The sequence below is a fragment of the Aythya fuligula genome, chromosome 1 (genome assembly GCF_009819795.1).
Source record: "Aythya fuligula isolate bAytFul2 chromosome 1, bAytFul2.pri, whole genome shotgun sequence".
In the NCBI taxonomy this organism is placed as follows: domain Eukaryota; kingdom Metazoa; phylum Chordata; class Aves; order Anseriformes; family Anatidae; genus Aythya; species Aythya fuligula.
In genome coordinates, this window is record NC_045559.1 from 125,685,246 (window position 1) to 125,707,972 (window position 22,727).

General features: G+C 34.5%; 1 protein-coding gene across 3 annotated transcripts in view; it reads left to right on the plus strand.

The window, feature by feature from the left end:
• The window catches only part of RPS6KA3 (ribosomal protein S6 kinase A3), a 76,163-nt gene extending 54,119 nt beyond the window's left edge, over positions 1-22,044 (plus strand). For 2 of the 3 annotated variants that reach the window (XM_032197841.1, XM_032197858.1), the window contains 12 exons: positions 579-667; positions 931-995; positions 1,099-1,201; positions 1,640-1,764; positions 3,754-3,879; positions 6,085-6,174; positions 10,476-10,634; positions 14,121-14,282; positions 14,467-14,543; positions 15,656-15,773; positions 16,590-16,730; positions 17,774-22,044. In XM_032197841.1, the coding sequence (XP_032053732.1) occupies positions 579-667; positions 931-995; positions 1,099-1,201; positions 1,640-1,764; positions 3,754-3,879; positions 6,085-6,174; positions 10,476-10,634; positions 14,121-14,282; positions 14,467-14,543; positions 15,656-15,773; positions 16,590-16,730; positions 17,774-17,896 (1,378 nt within the window). In that variant the 3' untranslated portion in view covers positions 17,897-22,044. The remainder of the gene's footprint in view (positions 1-578; positions 668-930; positions 996-1,098; positions 1,202-1,639; positions 1,765-3,753; positions 3,880-6,084; positions 6,175-10,475; positions 10,635-14,120; positions 14,283-14,466; positions 14,544-15,655; positions 15,774-16,589; positions 16,731-17,773) is intronic. The other variant, XM_032197851.1, reaches the window with a different exon arrangement.
• The last annotated feature ends 683 nt before the right edge of the window (positions 22,045-22,727 follow it).

The following is a 22,727-nucleotide window of genomic DNA, read 5'->3' on the forward strand; positions in this document are numbered from 1 at the left end:
AGAGTGGGGGGCGGGGTAAAAAAAAAAAAAAAAAAAAAAAAAGTGATCTTTCTCTGACCTGCTCATCTTGCAAGATCTGTCCTACCTTTATTCAATTTGTATCTTCAAGTTTTCCGTTGTTTTGCCCAGGTGTTTTTGGTATATGTCATACATGGTGCTTTTCTTACACCTTCTAAGATGTGTTTTATCATACCGTCAAATGGATCTGCTTGCTTGATGTCACTTGTTTAAAACTGCAATCAAAATGGATTACAAAAAATACAAGTTTGTAAACTGTTATCCTGTAACTATTCTTTTCTACCACTTTTTTTTACCTCTTTTTTAACACTTTACATCCTCTGTGTAAGTTCCCAAGTCATTACTGAAAATATTATACTACACAAAATGGAAAAAAAAAATGAAATTACAGGTTTACATGACTGACAGCACTTTTACCCTGTTTCTGATGTCTGAAGGCAATTTCTCAGTGATGCTATTTTTTGTGATTTGGATTTGTTGAATGACAAAGGGCAGGAGAAGTGCAAAGTTAATTCTTACCTTAATATGTTTGTATGCTATTAATTATTTTTGTTTTATAGGGCGAAACTTGGAATGCCCCAGTTTTTGAGTCCTGAAGCACAGAGTCTTCTGCGAATGCTCTTCAAAAGAAACCCAGCAAACAGATTAGGTAAAGTTTTTAATTGAATATTTTAAATTGGATCATAATTCTGGTAACATGAATGACATTAGATTGACTAAATAAGTTTGCAATTTCATGTCTAAAACAGGCTTTGAAGCAAGAACATAGTTAGCCTGTTTGCTTTTCTAATGATCATAGAATATTACTGTTTTTGCTATTCACGTTTCTAAAATTAATGAAGTAGTAATAAGAAATAATAATTCTGCTAGTAATTCTTTTTGACTAAGAAAATCACTTCTTCCTTATAAAAGGAGCAGGTCCAGATGGAGTTGAAGAAATTAAGAGACATCCATTTTTTTCCAAAATAGATTGGAATGTGAGTATCTAATTCAAAATAAAATTAATAAGCTTCTTAATTAGAAAGTATTTGGTGGTGTCATACAACTTTTTAATCCATTCTGGGCTATCTTTCTCTGTAGAAATTGTACAGGAGAGAAATTCATCCTCCTTTTAAACCTGCAACTGGCAGACCAGAAGATACATTTTATTTTGATCCTGAGTTTACAGCTAAAACTCCAAAAGGTAAAAAGAGAAGAACCAATCTATGTGTTCAGAAATTAGAAACATTGTTCCTCTTCAACTTACGTAAAGCATCTTGTTCTTGTAGGTGTTGATGGGCAGTTACCAAATCTGAGTACTACTACTCCTCCATAAATATAACAACAATATGCTCATCCATACGTTAGTATATGTAAACACTTTCTGCAGATTTTCTGCAGTTTTTAACTTACAAAATATTCTGACAATAATATGATCTTTGTAGTAGCTAGTTATCAGTGGTGTTTATGCATGGCATATGCAAAACAATTCAGTACTTACTTGTATTTTGGGCCTGAGAAAAACTTTCTACAAATTCTAGTTTGTGTGCTTTATAGAATAAGGTTGTATTTTACTCTTCAGAATAGACATAATCTCTTCATTTTAAAAACTGTGCTTGTAAGTAGATGACATGTTTTTCAGATTCGCCTGGTATTCCACCTAGTGCTAATGCACATCAACTTTTTCGTGGATTTAGTTTTGTAGCTATTGCATCAGATGATGAAAGCCAATCAATGCAGACAGTTGGAGTGCATTCAATTGTCCAGGTGAGTACATCAAATTTAACAATAAAATAAACATATTAAAAAGTTAATAAAACAGTGTTACTGTCTCTTGGTGGAGGGGGTTTTACCTTCATCATAAAATGTCATGACAAAGTCATTATCAGCTTTTTATTCAGTAAAAGCAAGGATTGGATTATTTTTCTGAACAAGATTTCTAAAGGTGCAGGACCTATTTCGTTACTCAGCAGCTGTGAGTGTGAACGGTCTTCAACCCTTTAAATGAAAACATTCTAAACATTCTGTCATCTGAATTGTAATTGCTCTTTAATATCTAGCCATTATTATAAGCCAAAGGGGAATACAGACATCTTGATCGCTTTCCCCTACACCCCACAATATTGGTTCTGGCAGTGCAGGTAGGAAGCACTGTAACACAACTGTAAAGTCTCTCTGGATGTTATTAGACTGCTATGTATTTTAGAACTATGGTTATATTCAGTCTTTCCCAAGGTACTTTTTTATTTTAAGTGCTAATCTGTGACATTTGGTGGCTATTTTTGCATCGTGTAAGTCAGTGTTAAAGTACACACAAGCTTTGGCTTCCTACTGATATAGAATGGTTTCCCATATTAATTATTGTGAGGTTGTTAATTTTAATAACCTGAAGTGTCACTATTTTTATACATTCCATTACTTCTGATGCTGCTTATTTTTAAACAACAAAGCTTTGGTTAGGCACAATCCTGTGTGAGACAAGAAAGGGTGACTTCATGCTAGAATAGGGGAGAGGCATGCCTTGACTCCATATAAGACTGCGGTCATTTTAAAAGCGTGTTTCAGCAGTGGAGAGTTTGCAGTAAGCAGAACAAAAGTAGATGCATGTAAGGGGGGGGAAATGAAAGACCTCTGTAAAAATTCTATTTCCACCTCCTTTTTCTGCTTTTAATACCTGACTACTGAGGAAGACTAAGTCATGAAAACCAACTGGTAGTCTAAATTGTGGTGAAAACTTCTTAATGGTGTACAGGTAGGAATATAATAGTATACTGTATGATTAGATTTCCTTGTAGTTTCACTGCAAGGATGTTTTGTAAGTGTATGAGAAGTTTTTGTGGTTTTTTTTTTTTTTTTTTTTTTTTTTTTTTGTTTAACAGTCTATGCATAACCAAAATAGCTTTTCTTTAGTCCACATACAGTGTCTCAAATAGTTGAAATATTCTTGCTTGTGCTCATTACCTGTTTCATTTGTGATAAACTGTTAAATTTCAAGAGTTCTTTAGAACAGAAGAGGATCTAAGAAGCTGTTTGATATAGTATACACATCAGAATAACTTCTAGTCCAGAAGTTCGGGTCTTGCCAACAGTTTCTGCAGGCTTCATTGTACTCCTTCTTTCCCACATAGTTCTGTGGATCAAATTCTTTCTCTTTGTATATGGTTTCCTTCTCTTGTAAAAGTCTTTCTCTGTTGTTCTTCCTTTGTGCCCCTCAACCACTTCCTCACTCTTATTTCCTCTTTTCTCTGCTGCAGGATACCCAGATGGTTTCCTGCAAATGCTTTGCATCCTTTGCACAAACTCCTTATACCAGATCGCCATTTCCTTCCGAGAGTGAAACACTTCTCCTTTATGCTCTTTGTTTCTGTGAAACAATTTGAGTGTTCCATGAAAATCCCAGTTAATCTAATCATATTGAATATAATCTGAAATTTCTAGCTGGCATTTGACACGTAAAGAAAACTTTAACATTCATCTACTTAGATAATAGAAACTATTTTTTATTACTAGCTGTAGTCCTCAGATCTTTTGTCTATGAGTTTCTATTTTTAAATTAATAAATCAGTAACCAGAAACATTATGTTGTAAATTTGGAAAATAGTGTGCATTATTTGTAATGTATCTAATATATAATTTATCACAGTAACCATCAGTTTAAAATTTGATGCAAATCAGTAGGAATTCAAAAACGTGTTACTGATATTTATATTTATACATATTTAGAATATTCATCAATTGATAATGTTATTTTGGTAGCAGTTGCACAGGAACAGCATTCAGTTTACCGATGGATATGAAGTAAAAGAAGATATTGGTGTTGGGTCTTACTCTATCTGCAAAAGATGTATTCATAAAGCTTCAAACATGGAATATGCTGTAAAGGTAACTATTTTGTTATAAAACACACTGACTGTTCTCAGGATTTAGAGTCATAGACGTAGTTACTGTAGATTTACTTACCATAAAGAACACAGAAAATTAATTTTCTTAATATCTAGAGATTTTAGATGCTAATGTGAATTATACTTATCAAGCAAATAGAATAATTACTGGCAGATTTTTGTATGGAATTGCTGTGGTTTTGTTATCTGTGTTGATTCGGGAGATGAAAAGCAATCTTCAGTCTTTGAAACACCTGTGTGTAATTACAATAAAAGTGATGGGAGTTGAATGACTACTTCTAGTAGAAAATGTACATTGAAAAAGCTTACATTTTGTTCCATCGCTTAAAAAGATATAATAGATTGCTTTTATTTAAACGTAATTTTATATGTTGTTTTGCTTCCAAAGTAGATTAATAAATTGCCAAATAGATACAAGTTCATGACACTGAATATAATAATATATAATAGTGGTGTATCTTCCAGAATAAACTTCATCTCTTTGCTTGCTGGTTTTTAATAAGGATTCTAATGTTATTTCGATGTTATTCTATCAGGCTTTATAACACTTCTTTGAAGGCATTGAATTCTTAATTGCTGAAATCCATGGAATTCACAGAAGTGCAATAAGAAATCTATTTTTATTGTCTTTCATCATAACACTGTGGAGCTGGATAGTTAACATACAGAAGTATAGGTTAGCAGACTTTAAAAATGGAAGGGAAAAAATATTTAAATCATAGACTCATAGAATGGTTTGGGTTGGAAAGGACATTAAAGACCACAAAATTCCAACGCCCATGCTGTGGGCAGGGACACTTCCCACTGGACCAGGTTGCTCAAAGCTCCATCCAGCCTGGCCTTGAACACCTGCAGGGATGGGGCATTCACAGCTTCTCTGGACAACCTGTGCCAGCGCCTCAGAGCACCCTCACAGTAAAGAACTTCTTCCTTATATTTAATCTAAATCTACCTTTTTAATTTAAAACTATTACTCCTTGTCCTACCACTACAATTCCTGGCAAAGAGTCCCTTCTCCAGCTTTCCTGCAGGCCCCCTTTAGGTGCTGGAAGGCTGCTATAAGGTCTCCCCAGAGCCTTCTACTCTTGTACTATGAAGCAGTTCTTTACTTGAATTGTTGAACAATTGACTACTCACATATGTAAAATGCAAAGATAAATTTAGCCTTTTTTTTTTTTTTTTTTTTTTTTTTTTTTTGCTGTATCCTTGTACACAGTTTGTCTACTGGAAAGTCTCCAAATTCAATTTGGTAGTCACATACTTGTCATTATCCTGGTTCTAGCCAGGAACAGATATGAGTTCTGTGCTTGCGATTTAGAGTAAGTTCTTGAAACTGGAAGAAAATTACTGACATAAATTCTCTAAGCTGTAACATTTATTTTATCTGTTGTCTCTGTGGCTTTTTTCCACTCAAGGGATCATGAAACAAAGAATTAAGTTATCAGTGTCCAGTATGTTAGTATGACACTGCTAGCAGAAGGGCTGTAGGATGTCAGGAGGAAGAAGGCATAAGATATTAGAGCAAATTATACATTTCAGAAGGAGGAAAAAGGAGAAGGACTTTTTATATGTTTACGAATAAGAATACTTTGTAAATAGGGCCAAATAATGTGGGTTGTTTTTTTTTGTTTGTTTGTTTGTTTTTTCGCACGTAGTACTTCTGAGCCTAATAGCAAGCATCCAGAGATCCAAATGAAGTTTCATGATAGAATGTTTGTCTGAATTAACTTTAGGCTTTCTTTCCTTCTTCCTATTTTTGATTCCCTTACTCTCCTTCTTTGTCTTTTGCTGCACTAAATAATTGTTTGAGATTAGCTTTGGGAAAGCTTTGGGAGTTCATTAGCATTGTCAAACCAGTATCTCAGGTCAGGAATTTCCTATTTTATTAAATGGTGGGTGACTGAAGTCTCATCCACTAAGCAGCCTTGCATAATTTATCACAGCCTGAGGGATCAGATCACTTACCCACCAAAATTGTATTCAGCTGAGAGATCTTTGCACCTTTTTCCAACTTTCTTCACTATGTCTCGCTATCCCAATTTAACTTGGTTTTGGTTATATTCCATACCCTTTGCCAATAATGATAAATTTTGCTGATGTGTTTCTGCTAATGAGCACACCGAAGTGTTGCACTACATAATATTCACAAAAAGAGTCATGTCTGCATGTCTATTTGCTCTTACAGATCATTGACAAGAGTAAAAGAGATCCAACAGAGGAGATTGAAATCCTTCTGCGCTATGGACAGCATCCAAATATTATTACTCTAAAAGATGTAAGTGATGTGTTAAAGACATCCCTTAGTACGTTACAATTGCATATTACTTTTTAATTGAGCAATGAAAAACTACATGCTTCAGATTTGTTATTGATTTTCAGTAATTAATAATAAAATGTTGTAATACCATTTGTTCAACAATATCCAATTTTTTTACTGAGTTGGCTCATTGTCATCTTTTAAAGATGCTCATATTTTTGTACAGTGTAGGCTTAAGCAGCCAAATAATTCATCATTGAAAAAAACTAGCACACAATTCATTTTAACATTGGCTGTACTTTTAAAGGCACAAGCAAGGTTTTTGATTGCTCATTTAGCTTTGAACCTACCTTTGTTTTCCTTAGTCAAAAGCAATTTTTTTGTTTTTACATAATAGTGTACTGAGTGTTTGAGGTTAGCATAAATACCCAAAGCAGTTTTCATGGACAGTAATGAGTAGCATTTAGTACTGGATAAAACCTCTTCGTATCACTTTTCTTTACGCAATATCTTTATCCAGTCGTTGTATGGAAGTTTGCATCTGGTTATTTTTTCCTATGTTGTGTTTCTGACCATGGAAACACTTCAACCACAAAACCCGAAGAATAACAAGTCAGGCGGTAGAGTTCTTTCATAATGAGCACTGGATTCTGATTATCTAACAGAAAGAGAACTGTATTTCTTTGATTAAAACATATGCTTAATTAATTTTTTACTCTGCAAGAAGGTATTCTGGTCCCTGAAAAAAACAAACATCAATCAAAACAGAGCTAGCCATTTCCAGGAAGCTGAACTGGAGGCAGATTCTCGGTTATTTTGAAGTCCTTAAAACAGTAGCTTGTAAATACTGTGGAAATAAGTACTGGAGAATGCTCCCAAGAGTTTGTCTACAATAATTTCTCTGGTTTATTGTTACGTATTTTGACCCTTTCTTGGGACAACAAAATAAGTCACATACACAAAGTACCCAACCATGAAGCTTATACCTCATTGCATGTTGGGGATCACAAGTCAGGTATTCTATGATCACAATTACGGCCACGCTTTGTTCTGCTTCATGTGGTTGGACAATTATACAACCTGAGAGCAACCACGTTCACACAAACTGCATCACCATTCAGCTTGCTTTTAGTGCTGCGTGGTAGGTTTGTCTGTTAACTAAATTCGTAAGAAAGGTAGTTATTCAGGCAGGAAGAGAAACACAGGGAATTACAAGTACTTATCTGGTAAGTACTTGAGAATCCCAGGCAGCCTTGACTAGTTGCCTCTTATGCCAGATCATTCTCCTTTGTGATTAATTCTTCATAATTCTCAGTTATCTTCCAGTAGGAGACATCTTTCGTTCAACCAACAGTAATATACTAAGTGCAAAAGGTTACTATAAAAAAAAAAAACTCAAGTCCACAAAGGAGAAGAGAAATGACTGTAATTCTCACTTACTTTTACTTCAGAGCAATTCCACAGGCAAAGCTGGTGGAATTATGTCCAGTGCAAGGAAAGAGACATAGGAATCGTATGTATTATGAATTTGTATAATGTCCAGTACTGTATGAATTTAACATTATTTTAAGTTTTCGTTGAATTTAACGTTATTTTAAGTTTTCGTATAGATGCTTGGGGCAGATTGCTTGCATGTCCCATAATAATGTTTTCAGAGGAAAGAATAAGGAGGGGTAGGCCATTGGACCTCAAACTCATTGTGGAATACCACATGTTATGTAAATAAAATTTAATGTTGATTTAACTAAATTTTTCAATCAGTTCCACGTCAAAGTTTAATTACTTCTATTCTGAAATTTTAAAACAAATTTTCTGGCATTTAAGTGCATGTCTTGGAAATTACTGTTTTGCAAGAAATAATATTTTCTTCTTGTCTTCCAAAAAAAAAAAAAAAAAGCAGTAATATTTGAATTCAACTTAAGATGGAATTTCTCACTTTTCCCTGACCTTTTTTTAATGGAATTTAATTGTAAGGTGTTTGGATTAAAACAATGGATATTCAGAACAGTGAATTCTTTCTGCAGTGCAGGATCCTCTAGGGTTTTTCCTTCCGATTGTTATCAGTGTTTTTTTTTTCAGTTACACAGCACATAAACAAAAGGAGTTATACTGTGCTAAATCAAATGCTCTTATCCAATATCCTGCCTCTGATGGTGGTTAGTAGTGGATGCTTAGGAAACGGTGTAAGAACTGAGGAAGCACAGAGCCTCCAACAGTCCATTGCCTAGGAACTTCCTGTGCCAGACCATTATATGTATTTTCCCTTTTTTTTTGCCTAATACTGTTCTGTAACAGAACTTCTGGCCCATTTTTATTTAAAACATTGGCTGAATAATCTATTCAGAAGCTTTTTGGAATCCTGAATGCAGTATATCTAGTCCTCCTCTTTAAGTGCTTATTTATGACTAAAAAAAAAAAAACAAAAAAAAAAAAAAACAAACAACAACAAAAACCACCTCCAAATATTGTATGTGAAACCTTATCTCACTTTATGAAAACGGTGTTCTCTCTCTCCATTGTATTGTTTTCTTCAGTTGCCTACATCTTTTGGTTTTCACTCTAGTTTCTTACAGACTGATCTTTGGGGTGTCCCTGGAATTCATTCTAAAAACTGACAGTGCATTTATGATCTCAACATAATGCAGTGCACCTGATGGTGAAGGAAACTTCAAGAGTATTTATTTGGTACAAACAGCTTCCTGGAATTAAGTTGATTAGAGAGATCAGGGCAAGGAGAAAGATTGAGGGCTGTTTTGGTGGTGTGTTTTTGTTTTGCTTTCCTCCAAGCAAAGCAGGGCCAGCAAGGGTTAGCAAATGTTGGAGCCAAATGCAGATTTGCTCAAATGTTCCCCTGCAGGAGTGAGATGTGCGTGCTTCACAGCGTCAAATGAAATAACTTGTTTCCTCATGCTATACTGGGATTAGAGGCAGCATTTAAATATATATACATATATTTAAAAAATATTTAAAAAAAAATAAAAAAGGCAAGCTAAAACACCATTTTACTGTTTAGAATTATATAATCCTACTTTTTAAACCTGTGTAATATTTCAAATCTTAAACACATTCAGATGATTAGTCATTTATATGTAATGGGGGGCAAATTGCTGTTAAAGAAGAACTTAAAAACCTGTCATGTTGTTGTCATCTTAAGATCATAAGCTTGTGAAAGCCTGCAGACTTATCTAATGCTCTTCCTCTTTTTTGTAGTTGGTGAGAAAATAATCCTTTTAGTAAAGAGAACAAAAACTTATAAGCTTAGAAAATTTGAATTTTCAGACTGAAACCAAACTGTAGTTATTAGAAGTGCTTAGTAGCATGTATTTGCCAGATAATTTGACAGAGGATTTGGAATAAAAGCTTGCTTAATTTAGCTGTTATCTATTCCTAAATCTATTTTGCTACAACTTGAATAATTGTTTCTACTTAAACACAAGCTAGTGTTTATTTCTTGATACTTCTTGATATTTCTTGACACATTACAGAAGAGAACAATTCCAACATCACCATGAAAAATAGATTGAAATAACAACAAGGAACAGAGTATGAAAGGTTTCTATACAGTAAAAAACAATTTCTGAGTTAAGTCAAAACTCCAAGAAAGTGAAATTAAATGTTTAAAATGTGTTTTGCTATAGTTTAGTCTGTAGTGCCCTCTGGTGGTACTGTAAATAACCTCTCAACTATTGTTACCCGAGAAGATGAAAGCTATGTACAAATATTTTACATAACTAAAAGCGTGTGTGTATTCATTTTAGACTTTGGTGTAGGCTTTATGTGAAGGACTAGGTATAAATTGTGTGTTTTTAAATAACAGTTTTGTATACATTGACTTCATTGTACACAGATTACTTGAGGTCAATGTTTTTCTGACTAGTTGGTTGGAATGGTCTCCGTTCATATTTGCAATTTAGTGTAATAATTGCTTCTAGAATTGGCTCTAGTTTTGCTTAATTAGATTAATTTCCATTTATTTTTCTGATTTTTCCCATGTCTGGTTTAATGTTTCAGTTATTAAATATGTATGCAGCTATTTGAGGACAACTACGTGTTACTCAACCTTTTTTGTCCTAAAACTTTTACGTGCCAATACTTTTGAGTTACTTCATTACTGTAGCACCTTTCTGTAGATTGTTTTGTGCTTATTTCTGAAGATGAAGGATGTGTGAATACTGCGTGGGGTAAGAAATATGAGAAAAGTAATTGAAGTGGCTTATCTAAGGAAAAAGTTTGTGGACATTCCTGCACTATCTCTGTGCATTTCACAGAAACAGAAGCAGCATTTTTGAAGTTTACATCTCTATGTACTTTTTTTGCAGGTGTATGATGATGGAAAATATGTGTATGTAGTAACAGAACTTATGAAAGGAGGAGAGCTGCTGGATAAAATTCTTAGGCAAAAATTTTTCTCAGAACGAGAAGCTAGTGCTGTTCTGTTCACAATAACAAAAACAGTTGAATACCTCCATGCTCAAGGGGTAAGTTTTCACCTCAGAGAAAATGCTTAAAGATGCAAATGTTCTTCTCTTTCAGAAATAGAAACCCAATTTCTTACATGTTCTTCTTCACAGTAATTAAGTAATTTCTGGTAAATTATTACATTTCAATAGAAAAGTCTTGTTACAATTATAACATTCATCATCAGTCATGTACATGTCCAGGTAGCAGTGATGGCACAATGGTTTCTCTTGTCCTTCATACACTCTCTGAGCAGTTCTGTGGAATATGCAGATAATGACTAATAGAATATGAGAGGAAGTAAGCCAAGAAGTGGTGCTGGGGCCAGCATTGTTGCTTAGTGATGGGATCTACTGTAGTCCCAACCTCATGCTGTTACAGACTTTGAACATCTATTATTTTCCACCTGTTATTCTTGAAATTTCTTCCCCTTCTTGTTTCTGAAGTTTGACTTGTAACTCCTGCACCATAGCATCAGGAAGTTGTAGTAAACTGTTAAGAAAAAGAAAATTAATGTTTCAAGATATTAATCTGGAGACAGAGGAAGTAGTTCAGAGAGAGAAGGCAAGTGTGGTAATTGCACGGCAAGAATGGCAAGCTTTGTTGCATTTTTAAGTAAATGAGAAAAGTAGGACAGAAAAGGCAGAAAGCAAGGGTGCAAGGAAAAAGACAAGTTAATAACACCTATTTTTATTATTATCCAAGAAAAGAAGCTTCAGAATGAGTAGTATTCACATTATTTTAAGAAACACAGGATACTTCAGCGCACTTTTCTGTGAGCTCTTATTTCAGAAAACCTGTGATCAGAATTATCTGGTGTATCTTACTGTGTGATTCATCACTTCATTCAAGCACTTGCTTATGAGTAGTTTTTTGATCCTGTATGTGCTTAGAATCTTTGGCCAGCAGCACCTGAGACATGAATAAACCTTAACTTCTGTACAGAAACAAATAATAACTTGATTCCTTTTGACCACGTGGCCACAAAAGCCCAGTGTCTTCGTGTTGAATAGGGGTGTTGGGAATTTTAAGTAGAGGGTTGGGAGGTTTTTTTCATTTATGTTTAATATTGGTATTTGTAAATACTGGCATTTTAACTTTCATTGTACTACATGCTCTTTGAAACTTATGGAAACTTTGTCTGCTTATCATAAGTACACTTCAACATGAAAGATTGTCAGATAGCTAAATAGTAGTCTATTCAGTAGTCTATCTAATTCTCGCCTGGAAAAGTCCAATCACATTTTTTTTGGACACCAGAGGAGCTCACTTAACTATGGTGTTAGTAATCTGATTTGACAGGTTCTGGATGTGTGCTGTCTCTGCAGCCCTTCCCAAAAGACATTCCTCATGGACATGCAGAGGATACTTTTGAGCTGAAAACATAGCTAAGCAAGGAAGGAAATCCTCCTCTTCAGGTTAAGCAATACTTCTAACTCTTACCCAAACCATTTTAAATGTGTTAAGGGCTTGCATAAAACAACAAAGGGCTAGCACAATAGACATCACAAAAAGCACAAACAGGAAGTATCATGTGATCTGGAGTATGCTGGTAATGATTGACACTGATAATCAAAAACATGATACTAAGAAATAAAGAACTGAAATGTCCTGCATATTGTTTTTGCTGTCTACTGTTGCTGTAAAATAGTGTTATTTCTGGGCAAAATGTCAATATAATCTAAACAATCTGACATTTTTAAAATTCACCCTTGGGAAAGCAGAATTGTACAAGAAGGTATGTTATTCTAACAAAAAAAAAAAAAAAAAAAAAAAAGTTTCCTTAATAATATTTAGGGTTTCGATTTGAACTAGACTGTTAACACTTACTCTTCCTTGCACTTACTTGTTTCCCGTTCTTCCCCCCAAGAAAAATGAAACTTGGACTCCTTCTAGAAGCAGTCTGACAAACCCACAGATCTTTGTACTTCCTTTCAACCCTGTTTAGCATATATTAAAAAAAAAAAAAAAAAAAAAAAAAAAGCACAACTAGATTAAAACTGTTTTTTTTCCTGCCTCTTGGAACACTGAGGGATATTTCACTCATTAGACAAAAACAGATTCTAAGGTTCAGAAAATGAGGGCTACCAGGAGTCATTTCTTTCATAAACTGGGATCTCAAGCCAGGGTTTTTCACTTAGCATCTGCCACCTCTGATTCTTTAAGATAGCTTTTGTTTTTCAGCTTCAAAGACACATTTGTAATTTTAGGTATTTTATTAAGTCTGGGAATTGCAAATTTCATGTGCTAAAAAAAAAAGTCTCTAGTAAGTAGGCTCAATTGTAAGTGGCTTTACAATTTGCAGACCCTCTGCATTCTTTTACTTCTTGGTCTTATTTTCCTGAAACATAGCTTCTGATTCTGCATATCACTTTTAGAAACTTTGGGATATCTTCTCATTCTAATGTAATTACATCCTTAGAATGTTCCACTACAATCTTTTTGAAGAATAAAAGAGCTTTCTATTTAAATTTAACCATGAAAAGTTGTGTTTAATATTAATCAAATACATTGGACAATCAGGAAGATTAAGGCCTTCATAGTAGGTTCACTTAAATTCCTGATAGAAGATGTTCAAATCCAATATACTGTCTAGAGCCATATATACTCTTTTCTTTACAGAGAGCAATGCATCTTGAGACTTCTAAGATAATTTGTCTTGTGCAGAAAATAGGTGTAACAGGTCATCTGATTTCAAAGATTGTCCTTACACTTTACAGGTTTTATTAAGGAGTATTGCAACATAGCTTCAGAGAAGATAAGATTCTGCTATAACTTTGGCAGCTTTTATAGTTTTTTTTTTTTTTTTTATCAAGTGTTTTACATCTCAAGTGCATGCAGAACAACCATAGGGGAACCAGTATAGGCTTTTATGAAATGTTAGTCCATTTGAAAATTATATCTGTATTTTTTGACAGAGCTGTATTAAAAACTCTCCTTAATGTTTGGCTATAAATGTTTGCACTGAGGTTAATTTAATTTATCAGAATTGAATACAGAGAGTTATTCCTCTCTGTATATGTTATTCCTCTCTGCAATAACTGGTGTGTGGTTATGTGACACACGGGCTCAGCATCAGCTAAGGACATCCATGATTGCAAAAGGTATTGATAGCCAGAGGTTCTGATCTAAAGAGTCTCATATACCTATAGATATAGAGACTCCTAGGTATATGAGACTCTTTAGATCATATGTATATGTATAGATATGTATATTTAACATATAGGTACATGTTAAAATGCAAATACATGCATTTGCCCCTTAGAACAAAACATCTTGGTTTGTGGTTTTGCTGGGGTTTGTTGGTGGTGGGGTGGAGTTTTCACATTAGAATTGCACTACTCTGGATACCACTGAGTGTCAGAATGCTACAGTTGATGTCAGACACTAGAAATCTGACAGTGATTACTGATGAGTTTGAAATTAAATAGCAGAATAGATGATTACAATAGAAACTGCTTTCCCCTCTTAAGTTTATTGTATTTTGTGGTTTGTTTTTTTTCCAGGTTGTTCATAGAGACCTGAAACCTAGCAATATTCTTTATGTTGATGAATCTGGAAATCCAGAGTCAATTCGAATTTGTGATTTTGGCTTTGCAAAACAACTACGAGCAGAAAATGGTCTTCTGATGACTCCATGTTATACAGCAAATTTCGTTGCACCAGAGGTAAATACCAGGATAACTAATGCCTCGATTTCTTTGATGGGATTTTTTTTTGCTAGTTAGGTGTTTGTTTCATTCTTGTATAACAAGTGAAATCACTTCAAGAACATTAAACATCTAAGAGCTTAATGTTGTTATTGCATAATCTAAGCATTTTTTTGCAGAAAAAAATATTTGTCTCCCTCAGGTTTTAAAGAGGCAAGGCTATGACGCTGCATGTGACATATGGAGCCTTGGTGTTCTGCTTTATACTATGCTTACTGGGTAAGAGTTTGTGTTTTTTGTTTGTTGGCTTGCTTTACTTTAGAATAGCAAGCAAAAAGAAAATAAGCATGTAAACAAAAAGAAATACATGTATAAGCCCACTATTGAAGGTGTTTGTCAGGAGAGTAGGACACAGATCATTCTCAACTTCAACTGCAGTGGAAGTTAAATATGTTTTGCCTTTAACAGAATCCAAATTTGCAGGAACTGATATGAAAAATTCTCAGTTCCTCATGTCACATCTACTTCAGGTGTTTAATTTCTGCTTTTTGTGATTTAGGAGTAAGAGCTGGTTGTTTATGTGAAAATTAGCTGAATAAGCAGCATATATTTTGAAGGAAATATGTTGCAAATATAATTGCAGTGCTTTGAAGCATGATTGTGGGCAAAACTCAGCTGTTGAATAGTTTGAAGTGATGCAATTATGATATAATAAATGCTATAGAAATGTTTGTATGCAACAGACATGATGTATGTAAAAGATGACAAATAACTAATTCAACAAGTTCAAAACTAGCTCCACAAGTTCAAAAGATAGCTGCCATTGCACCTGCTAGATAAATTCTTTTTATGCTGGATTGTTGTTGTTTTGTGTTTTTTTTTTTTTTAGCAGCGTTGCAGTATTTTCAAATAATGATAATGTTACTAACTCTTAAAGGAAGTGTTGAATATGTTTGTTTTTAAATATACATATAATTCTTTTTTGTTTTGGATGTTCTGATAGCAGCGTGAATGCTTATAGCAAAGCAAGTAAAATTGCTACACCTTTGTATCAAAACAGTATTCTTTTTCAGATACACTATGAAGTCTTCACATTTCATTGTATAATAGCTTTATTACTTCACTAAGATATGAAGGTTTAAGGACTACTTTATGTAATTCAGGAACCACCAATAGTTAGGTTTCTTAGAACCAGTAAAGAAAGAATACATATGGTAAGAACAGTCAGTGTCATGCATTTTCATACCTCTTAAGAATACATGCTCTTCCAGCTATTTAGCTATCTGTTGCCTTTAATTATGTTGAACTTGTTGAATATTGTAATAATTTATAGTAACAGTTGAGGTCCAGATTATGGAAGTAATTAACATTGAAATTGTTTGTTTAAATAGCTACACTCCTTTTGCAAATGGTCCTGATGATACCCCAGAGGAGATTTTGGCCCGAATAGGTAGTGGGAAGTTCTCTCTCAGCGGTGGTTATTGGAATACTGTATCAGATACAGCAAAGGCAAGTATATTTGCTTATTCCTTTGGGGGATGAGAAATAGATTTCAATATAATGTGTTGCTAATAATGTATATATCATATCATACATGATTTGATACATTTCATCCGTTATTATTGTTACTTCAAAATACTGAGCTGATCCCTTATATATTAACAAGTTTTTAAGATCCTTTTGTGTTTCAACAGTCACTTGCATGTAGGAAGAAAATTAGGGCTGCTTTATACTATAGTTGTTAACAATTGTCTTAGAAATAGATCATGTTTTATCAGCATTTCACATAGGTGTGCAACCATCTGTGTCACAAAATGCTGTAATGATACTTCATGTGGAAGAATGACATTCAAAAAAATCATTCAGAAAATCTAAATCAGGAGACTAAAAATATTAGAATGTGCCCCACTGATTCAGGCTAGAAACGTATTTCACGTTTTTCTGTTTGGGTGAGTTCTTCAGAGTTACACAAGACAGTTCATCTCATACTCTTCCGTTAGGATTTGAGTAGTTTATTTGTTGAAGTACTAGAATTCAATCTTCAACATGCAGAGCTGAAAGATTGTTAGACAATGGGAAGATAAGCAAGGGGAAGGATTATCTATTTTCTCAGTTGTTTATTTCTCAGTTGTGTTGCCTAATGTCCATTCAGTTGCATAACTAAAAGATGTAGTGTTAGGTACTGCTCAGCAGCTTTTTAGCTGCTTCAAATGGATGTTATGAACCTACATTTATACTACTAAAATTTTCAATTTTGAACTGTAGTAAGTTTTAAAGCTGAAGTTTTACTGTTACTTGCATTGACTCCTTGTGTATTATTGACAGGATCTTGTTTCAAAAATGCTTCATGTTGACCCACATCAAAGACTGACTGCAGCCCAAGTTCTTAGCCATCCCTGGATAGTTCACTGTGACCAGTTGCCTCAATACCAGCTGAACAGGCAGGATGCTCCACATTTAGTGAAGGCAAGCAGATATTTGTTCATTTTTTTCTGTTTAGCCATAATAACTCTAAAGAAAATAATTAAAAATTTAAAGACATACATGTAAAGTTACTGTAGATTGTGTTTTTTCTAAATACTGTTTAAAAGTTACAATTGTTGATTTAAGTTGCTTTAAGCAATAAAGTGATCTTGTTATATACAAAATAGGATTTCATAAGAGCACATTTGCTGTCCATAAATACATGTATAATATGTTTTAAAAAGACTCATTTTCTGAGGTTCGAAAGTTATTGTACTTTTAAGGAAGTTAAACTTACCAGTATGAAACTGAAGTTAAAAAAAAAAAATCAAATTTCTAAGTGGAAATGTCAGGTGACTATAGGGGAGATGAAAAATAGTTGAGCTAATTTTAAAGTGTTTTGTTTTTTTTTAAGTCAACTTTTTCAAAATTCTACTCCTGTGTATTCCACACTACCCCATCAGTTTTGTGTGGAAAAAAAACAACAACAACTGTCATGCAACTTTAAAGGGATCTGAAAAATATAATTAACATTCTGTTTGAGTCAGTTACTAGAAATTTCTAGCATCCAAAAACAAGTAGAAAGTGGAGCAAGTTTTGATCCCATGGCTTACAATGTTGTGTTTTTAAAAGTGTAAGAAAACTTATGTGCTGAATAATGTTGGTGATTTTTAAATATTTTGTTGAAAATGGAAAAGGTTATGGAAGTTATAAGCAGAGATGGCCCACCAAGTATTTCACAAAGTATGGAGAGAGAACTTGATTTTGCAGTATTTCTTATACCTTCTATTTTTTGTTGTTTTTTTCTTAATCAGGATAAAATCACTTCAGATTGATCTGAAAATTATTTGTTATATGTGAGTTTTGTAGTGTAATACTGCTGTTATTTGAGTAACGCAGTGGTGTGTTTCTGTTTCGTAGGTGAAAATAGACTGAAAGTTAAAACTTGTTCAGAATGTCTAATACTTAATGTTGTGTTATCTATAATAAATGCATCACTCACAATGCAATCTTCTCATTTTTCCCCCTTGGCATTCTCACAACAGGGTGCAATGGCAGCGACTTATTCTGCTTTGAATCGTAATCAGTCACCGGTTTTGGAGCCAGTTGGCCGTTCTACTCTTGCTCAGAGGAGAGGTATAAAAAAAATTACCTCAACAGCCCTGTGAAGTGACCTCACCCAGATATTTGGTACCATGGTATAAGATGATAGCACAAATCATGGCGACAGGTAGCACATATCTGACAGATACCTGCAAGCACACTCTGTCCCAGCTGGTACCTATAATGCTGCTGCTCCTGCTGCTGCTACTGCTTTCATCTATTCTCGCTTTAAAAACTGTTGATGGCAAGTTACTGATCTTACTGGAGCTTCAAATGGAGTGACAAGTGGAAACACGATGAAAATGATCATGTTCACAATTGAATAAACCAGAAGAATTACAAATGCCACCTCTGTCAAAAATACACTGAATAAAGCACTCTGCACCACATAGCATTATTTTTTATAAGGAATATTTTTTGTCCCCTAACATATTCTTTGTTACAGGTAGAGACGGACAGTTTATGTTAAGCACTTAGCTTAAATGATCTGTTTATATTAGCACTATATACTTTGTGCCATCCAACATTTTGTATGTTTTTGTAAACAGTTCATGAGCAGCACATTTCTGTGCTGTTTTCTTTAATGTATACATGCCTTGTTTTACTTAGATATTATTAACCATTTTGACAATTAAGTCTGATTAAACAGTTCACCTGGATTAATCAGCATTGTTGGACAGCTCTAAAAGAAGCCTGACTGTTAAACAGCTATTGAATGTAATACTATGAATATGTATTTCTCCTTGCCTATGTTTTTTCTACATTTCCATGTTTTTGACACTGCATGTCATGTTATAAAAACCAGGATGCTGTTTATAGTATTCAAAATTTAAACAGTGGATCTCTTGCCATACTATATATACAATAGATAATATAACCCAGAGAAAAGATAACTTGCTCCATATCTCACTATGTGTTCTGTTCCTCCTCTCCTCCCTTTTATTTTGCCCCATCTAATCTCTGGACTCAGGAATCATTACTAAATACTTTCGGATAGAGGACATTTCTATATTGTTTATTCTTATAATCCATTGTTAATATTTTAGCTCTATTCTGTGACTTTTTTGTTTAAGCTGCAGAGGATTTGTTCAGTGAATGTTGGTATTATAGAAGAAAGGCAGCATTGAAGAGAAAGCAAAACAATGTCCACTAATAAGCCCGGAAAAAGCAGGTTTAAACTGCATTCACTGTAGTTGGAAAACTGATGGATCCAATGTTCTGCCAGTTAACTTCTCATAATTTTAAGTGACAGCCTAAACAAAACACAGAGAATCATGCTGATCTGTCTGGGATTGGAAAAGGTCGTTGTAATTTACCATGAAAAATAGTATTTTTCCAGGTTGGGTAAAGCAAAACTGTTCAGAAATGAGTGTTCTCACTTTTCCACAGCTGAAAGCAAATTTGTAATAGGGGTGGAAGACTTGTTTTTAAATACTAATGCTAACTTTTAATGCTCTGTTCTCCTCGTATCTTCAGTAGTTAAAGACATGTCTTGATAGCTGGTCTTGAAAGCTCAATTGCCCAAATGAGAAGGCACGCTGGAATGTGTCTGAACTGGGATGAGTACCCAACTCCACCAAAATACTGTGCTACGTCAGCTTGATCCAGATATGAAAATGGTTGTTAGGACCTCCAGCTTTAAAAAACGTAGGTCCAGGTGAACATCTCTATGTGAACCAGTACAATTGAAAAAGTAAAAGCTGTGATTTTACATGAGAAGGTGTTTTCTTGAATAGTAGTATAACATTTCTTTTATAGTGATTAATTTGCTGCTTTCCCTGAAATCATCAGAGGGGAAATCATCTTCACAACACCACAGATTTGCTTTATGTGAATGTGAGAATGTTCCTTCTGACACAAGTTTTCCCAAGTTCTTTGGGAAAACTCCCTTTGTTAAACTTGCAAAGGATCCCATTTCATTTCCCTTCTTAAAAATCTGTTAAATATTTAATCCATGATGATAATTTGTCCCAGTGCTGATCTCATTTATTTGGCAAAGCTGCTAGAAAATCAGGCTCCCTAAATCCAGATCTAGTACTTCATCAATACCCCAAAGATGTATTTTTTTTATTTATATTTTTTGCTTTTACATGCATGGTGTTCTTCATATATTGCCTTTAATGGCTAAGGAATTGGTTTAGGAGCAAAGATACTTAATGACCATCAATCTCAGAAACTTAAACACACAGTTCTTCAGGGCAATTAGCAGTTTTCCCTTACATGGTGCTCTAGCATTGAAGTTTACTTCAGCTGTACAGGTGCATCTACCCTTCGTTCAAGAAACATCTTTAACTAGTAGCAGAAAAAGGCCATCTTGACTTTTTGTTGTTGTTTGACAGTGTCTGCAGTTTCAGAGGTATTAAAAAAAAAAAAAAAAACTTCACTTTTCAGAAAATGTATTTTCAGTTCTATGAGTGACTGTAAGTCAGACTTACCAAATCCTAGAAATCATGCCTTCTGGAATTGTTTTTAAAAGTGTTAATCTGAATATTGTCATATCTAGTCAATAAACAAGATGTAAAAGTGATACTGTTGAAGTAAAGGAATGGCAGTACTTGCTAATGTGTTGGTAATAGTATTCCAGTTCAGGAAGGAGTTTCTCCCATGTTCTCAATGTGCATAGATAGCTGGCACAGAACAGATTGAAAGGAAGTATTAAGATGCTTCTCTATTGGCAATTATCCATGTTAAAATAATATAAAAATCTCATTAGTTCAGCCATTTTTTGTAGCTCTCATGCTCACTGGTCATGAGTCAAATAGCCAAGCAATGTCAACTCCTGCATTTTAGGTTATCTACATTCTCAAGTAAGCTGATAATTTAGTCTAGATTTGACAGATATTGCTACTGTTTTGTATGTAGTGACACAGGATGAACATTTAGATGTCAGTAAAACAGGACGGTTTAGTGTATGATGATGAAGTATCAGATGTGTTGAAGTCTAGATCCACTATTTTTTTCAAAGTTGCTTTCTAAACAAAGTTAGAAATGGCCCATCTATGCAGGTAGTACATTTTACAGGCTAGACTTGCTTCTATACCTTTCCTCCATTTTTGGATCTATGTTCACAACTTTCACATTTACTTTTGGTTTTCTAGCTGCAGTTTGTTAAAAGCTGTAAAGAAATCCACATAATGCTTCTTTGAATCCTAGCACCTTTCTATTAGAATGTACGGGTGAGACACTGTTAGATTCCCTGCTGGACTGCTGCTTGGTACAACGCATAGCAGGATACCAAGTTCTGGAGGATTTAAAAAAAAATAAAATAATAAAAATAGAAATGCAGGTGAATTTCCTATATGTAGCCCATCATCTATTTTTAGTGTGAAATTACTGTACTTGAGAGCATGAGAGAACAGCGGGGGAGAGAGTAGTTGCAATACTCATTTAATGCCATCTGTATCTAGTAAGGGCAAAGTTCTTCATTCAATGTTGCAGTAATTATGAATAAAACTTATAGGGAATTTTTCAAGGGAATATTTAAAACCTTTTTTCTAAAGAGTCTAGGGCATAAGAAAATAGATTTGCGTGTCCGGGTTTTTTTTTTCTTTTGTTTTTCTTTTGTAAATGTGGTGTACCAACTAAAGCTGTGCTTTTTTATTACTGGAAGGAAAGGATTCAATGTATGCTGGTCCTCAGTAAGCAGCAGTGGTTAATGGATGAATTTTCACTTATGAAAATGATGTAAATTAGCTTTATCTTGATACTCTTGACCTAATCAAAGGGAAGGTGTACTTATGAGGGATGTAATTATTTTGCAACCTAGATGGGGGGGAGTCTACTTAAAAACATTTTTAAAAAATGACAAAATCACAGATAAAATATTTTTCTACAATTCTATACAATCATACTTTATACTAGTTTTCTCAGCATGGCACGTGAGTGAGTCTAAGGTACTATTCCAGGAAGTCAGTGGTATTGTACCTTATTCTAGACCATTACAATAGCATCTGATAGATGCTTGGCACTGCTGTCATAGATTTGAAATGCTAGTTAAAAAAAATGTACTGAATACTTTAAATGATTGTTTTATTCAGAGTTTGATCTAGGAAATGTTCCAATCATGCTATTACTGTGTAATCAGAACTGTTCCAGATATAACTATGAACAGTTCTGGAGAGATAATGTTGCTTGTACTCCTGTCTAATGGCAGGTTTTGTAGTCTTCAAAAGAAATTGAAATTTCTACTATGAATAAACTTTCAAACATATTACAAGTTGCTTTCTTGGATAGTCATTTGTTCTGCCCAGTTATAAATCCGTTGTGTGTGCCCATCACTAACACTAGACTACATTTGCAGCATACTGGGGTGGTTTTACTCAGGTGGGCAGCTAAGCTTTACACAGCCACACTCTCACTCCCCCTTCTCAAAGGGGAAGGGGGAGAAAATACAACACAAAGGGGTCAAGGTTTCAGATAAGGATGTTTAAATAAAGGGTAAGGGGAGAGGAAAAACAAACAAAAAAGCAATGGCCCCGCAGAAGCACAGAGAGAGAAAAGCAGTAACACTATACTTCCCACCAATGAGTGATGCTTGACCACGTCCTTGAAGCAGGACTGCAACACATGTAGCTGTTGTTCAGGAGGACGGAAGTTTTCACAATGAGAGCCTACCATTCCCTTCTTCTTCCTTTTCCCACCTTTTATTACTGAGTGTGACACCACATGGCACGGTTGGGTTTGATTGGGTTAGGTCAGCTGCCCTGGTGATGTCGCTTGGTCTCTCTTGTGGGTGATAAGGGATATGTGATACACCCACTCAATGCCATGCCTCTTAGTCCAGGAGGTGTCAAGATTATTTGGGAAATGACTCCAGTTGTCAGACTCAATTCTCTCTGGTGTACCATGACGCCAAAGCACTTGCCTTTCCAGGCCCAAAAAGTGTTTCGAGCCGTG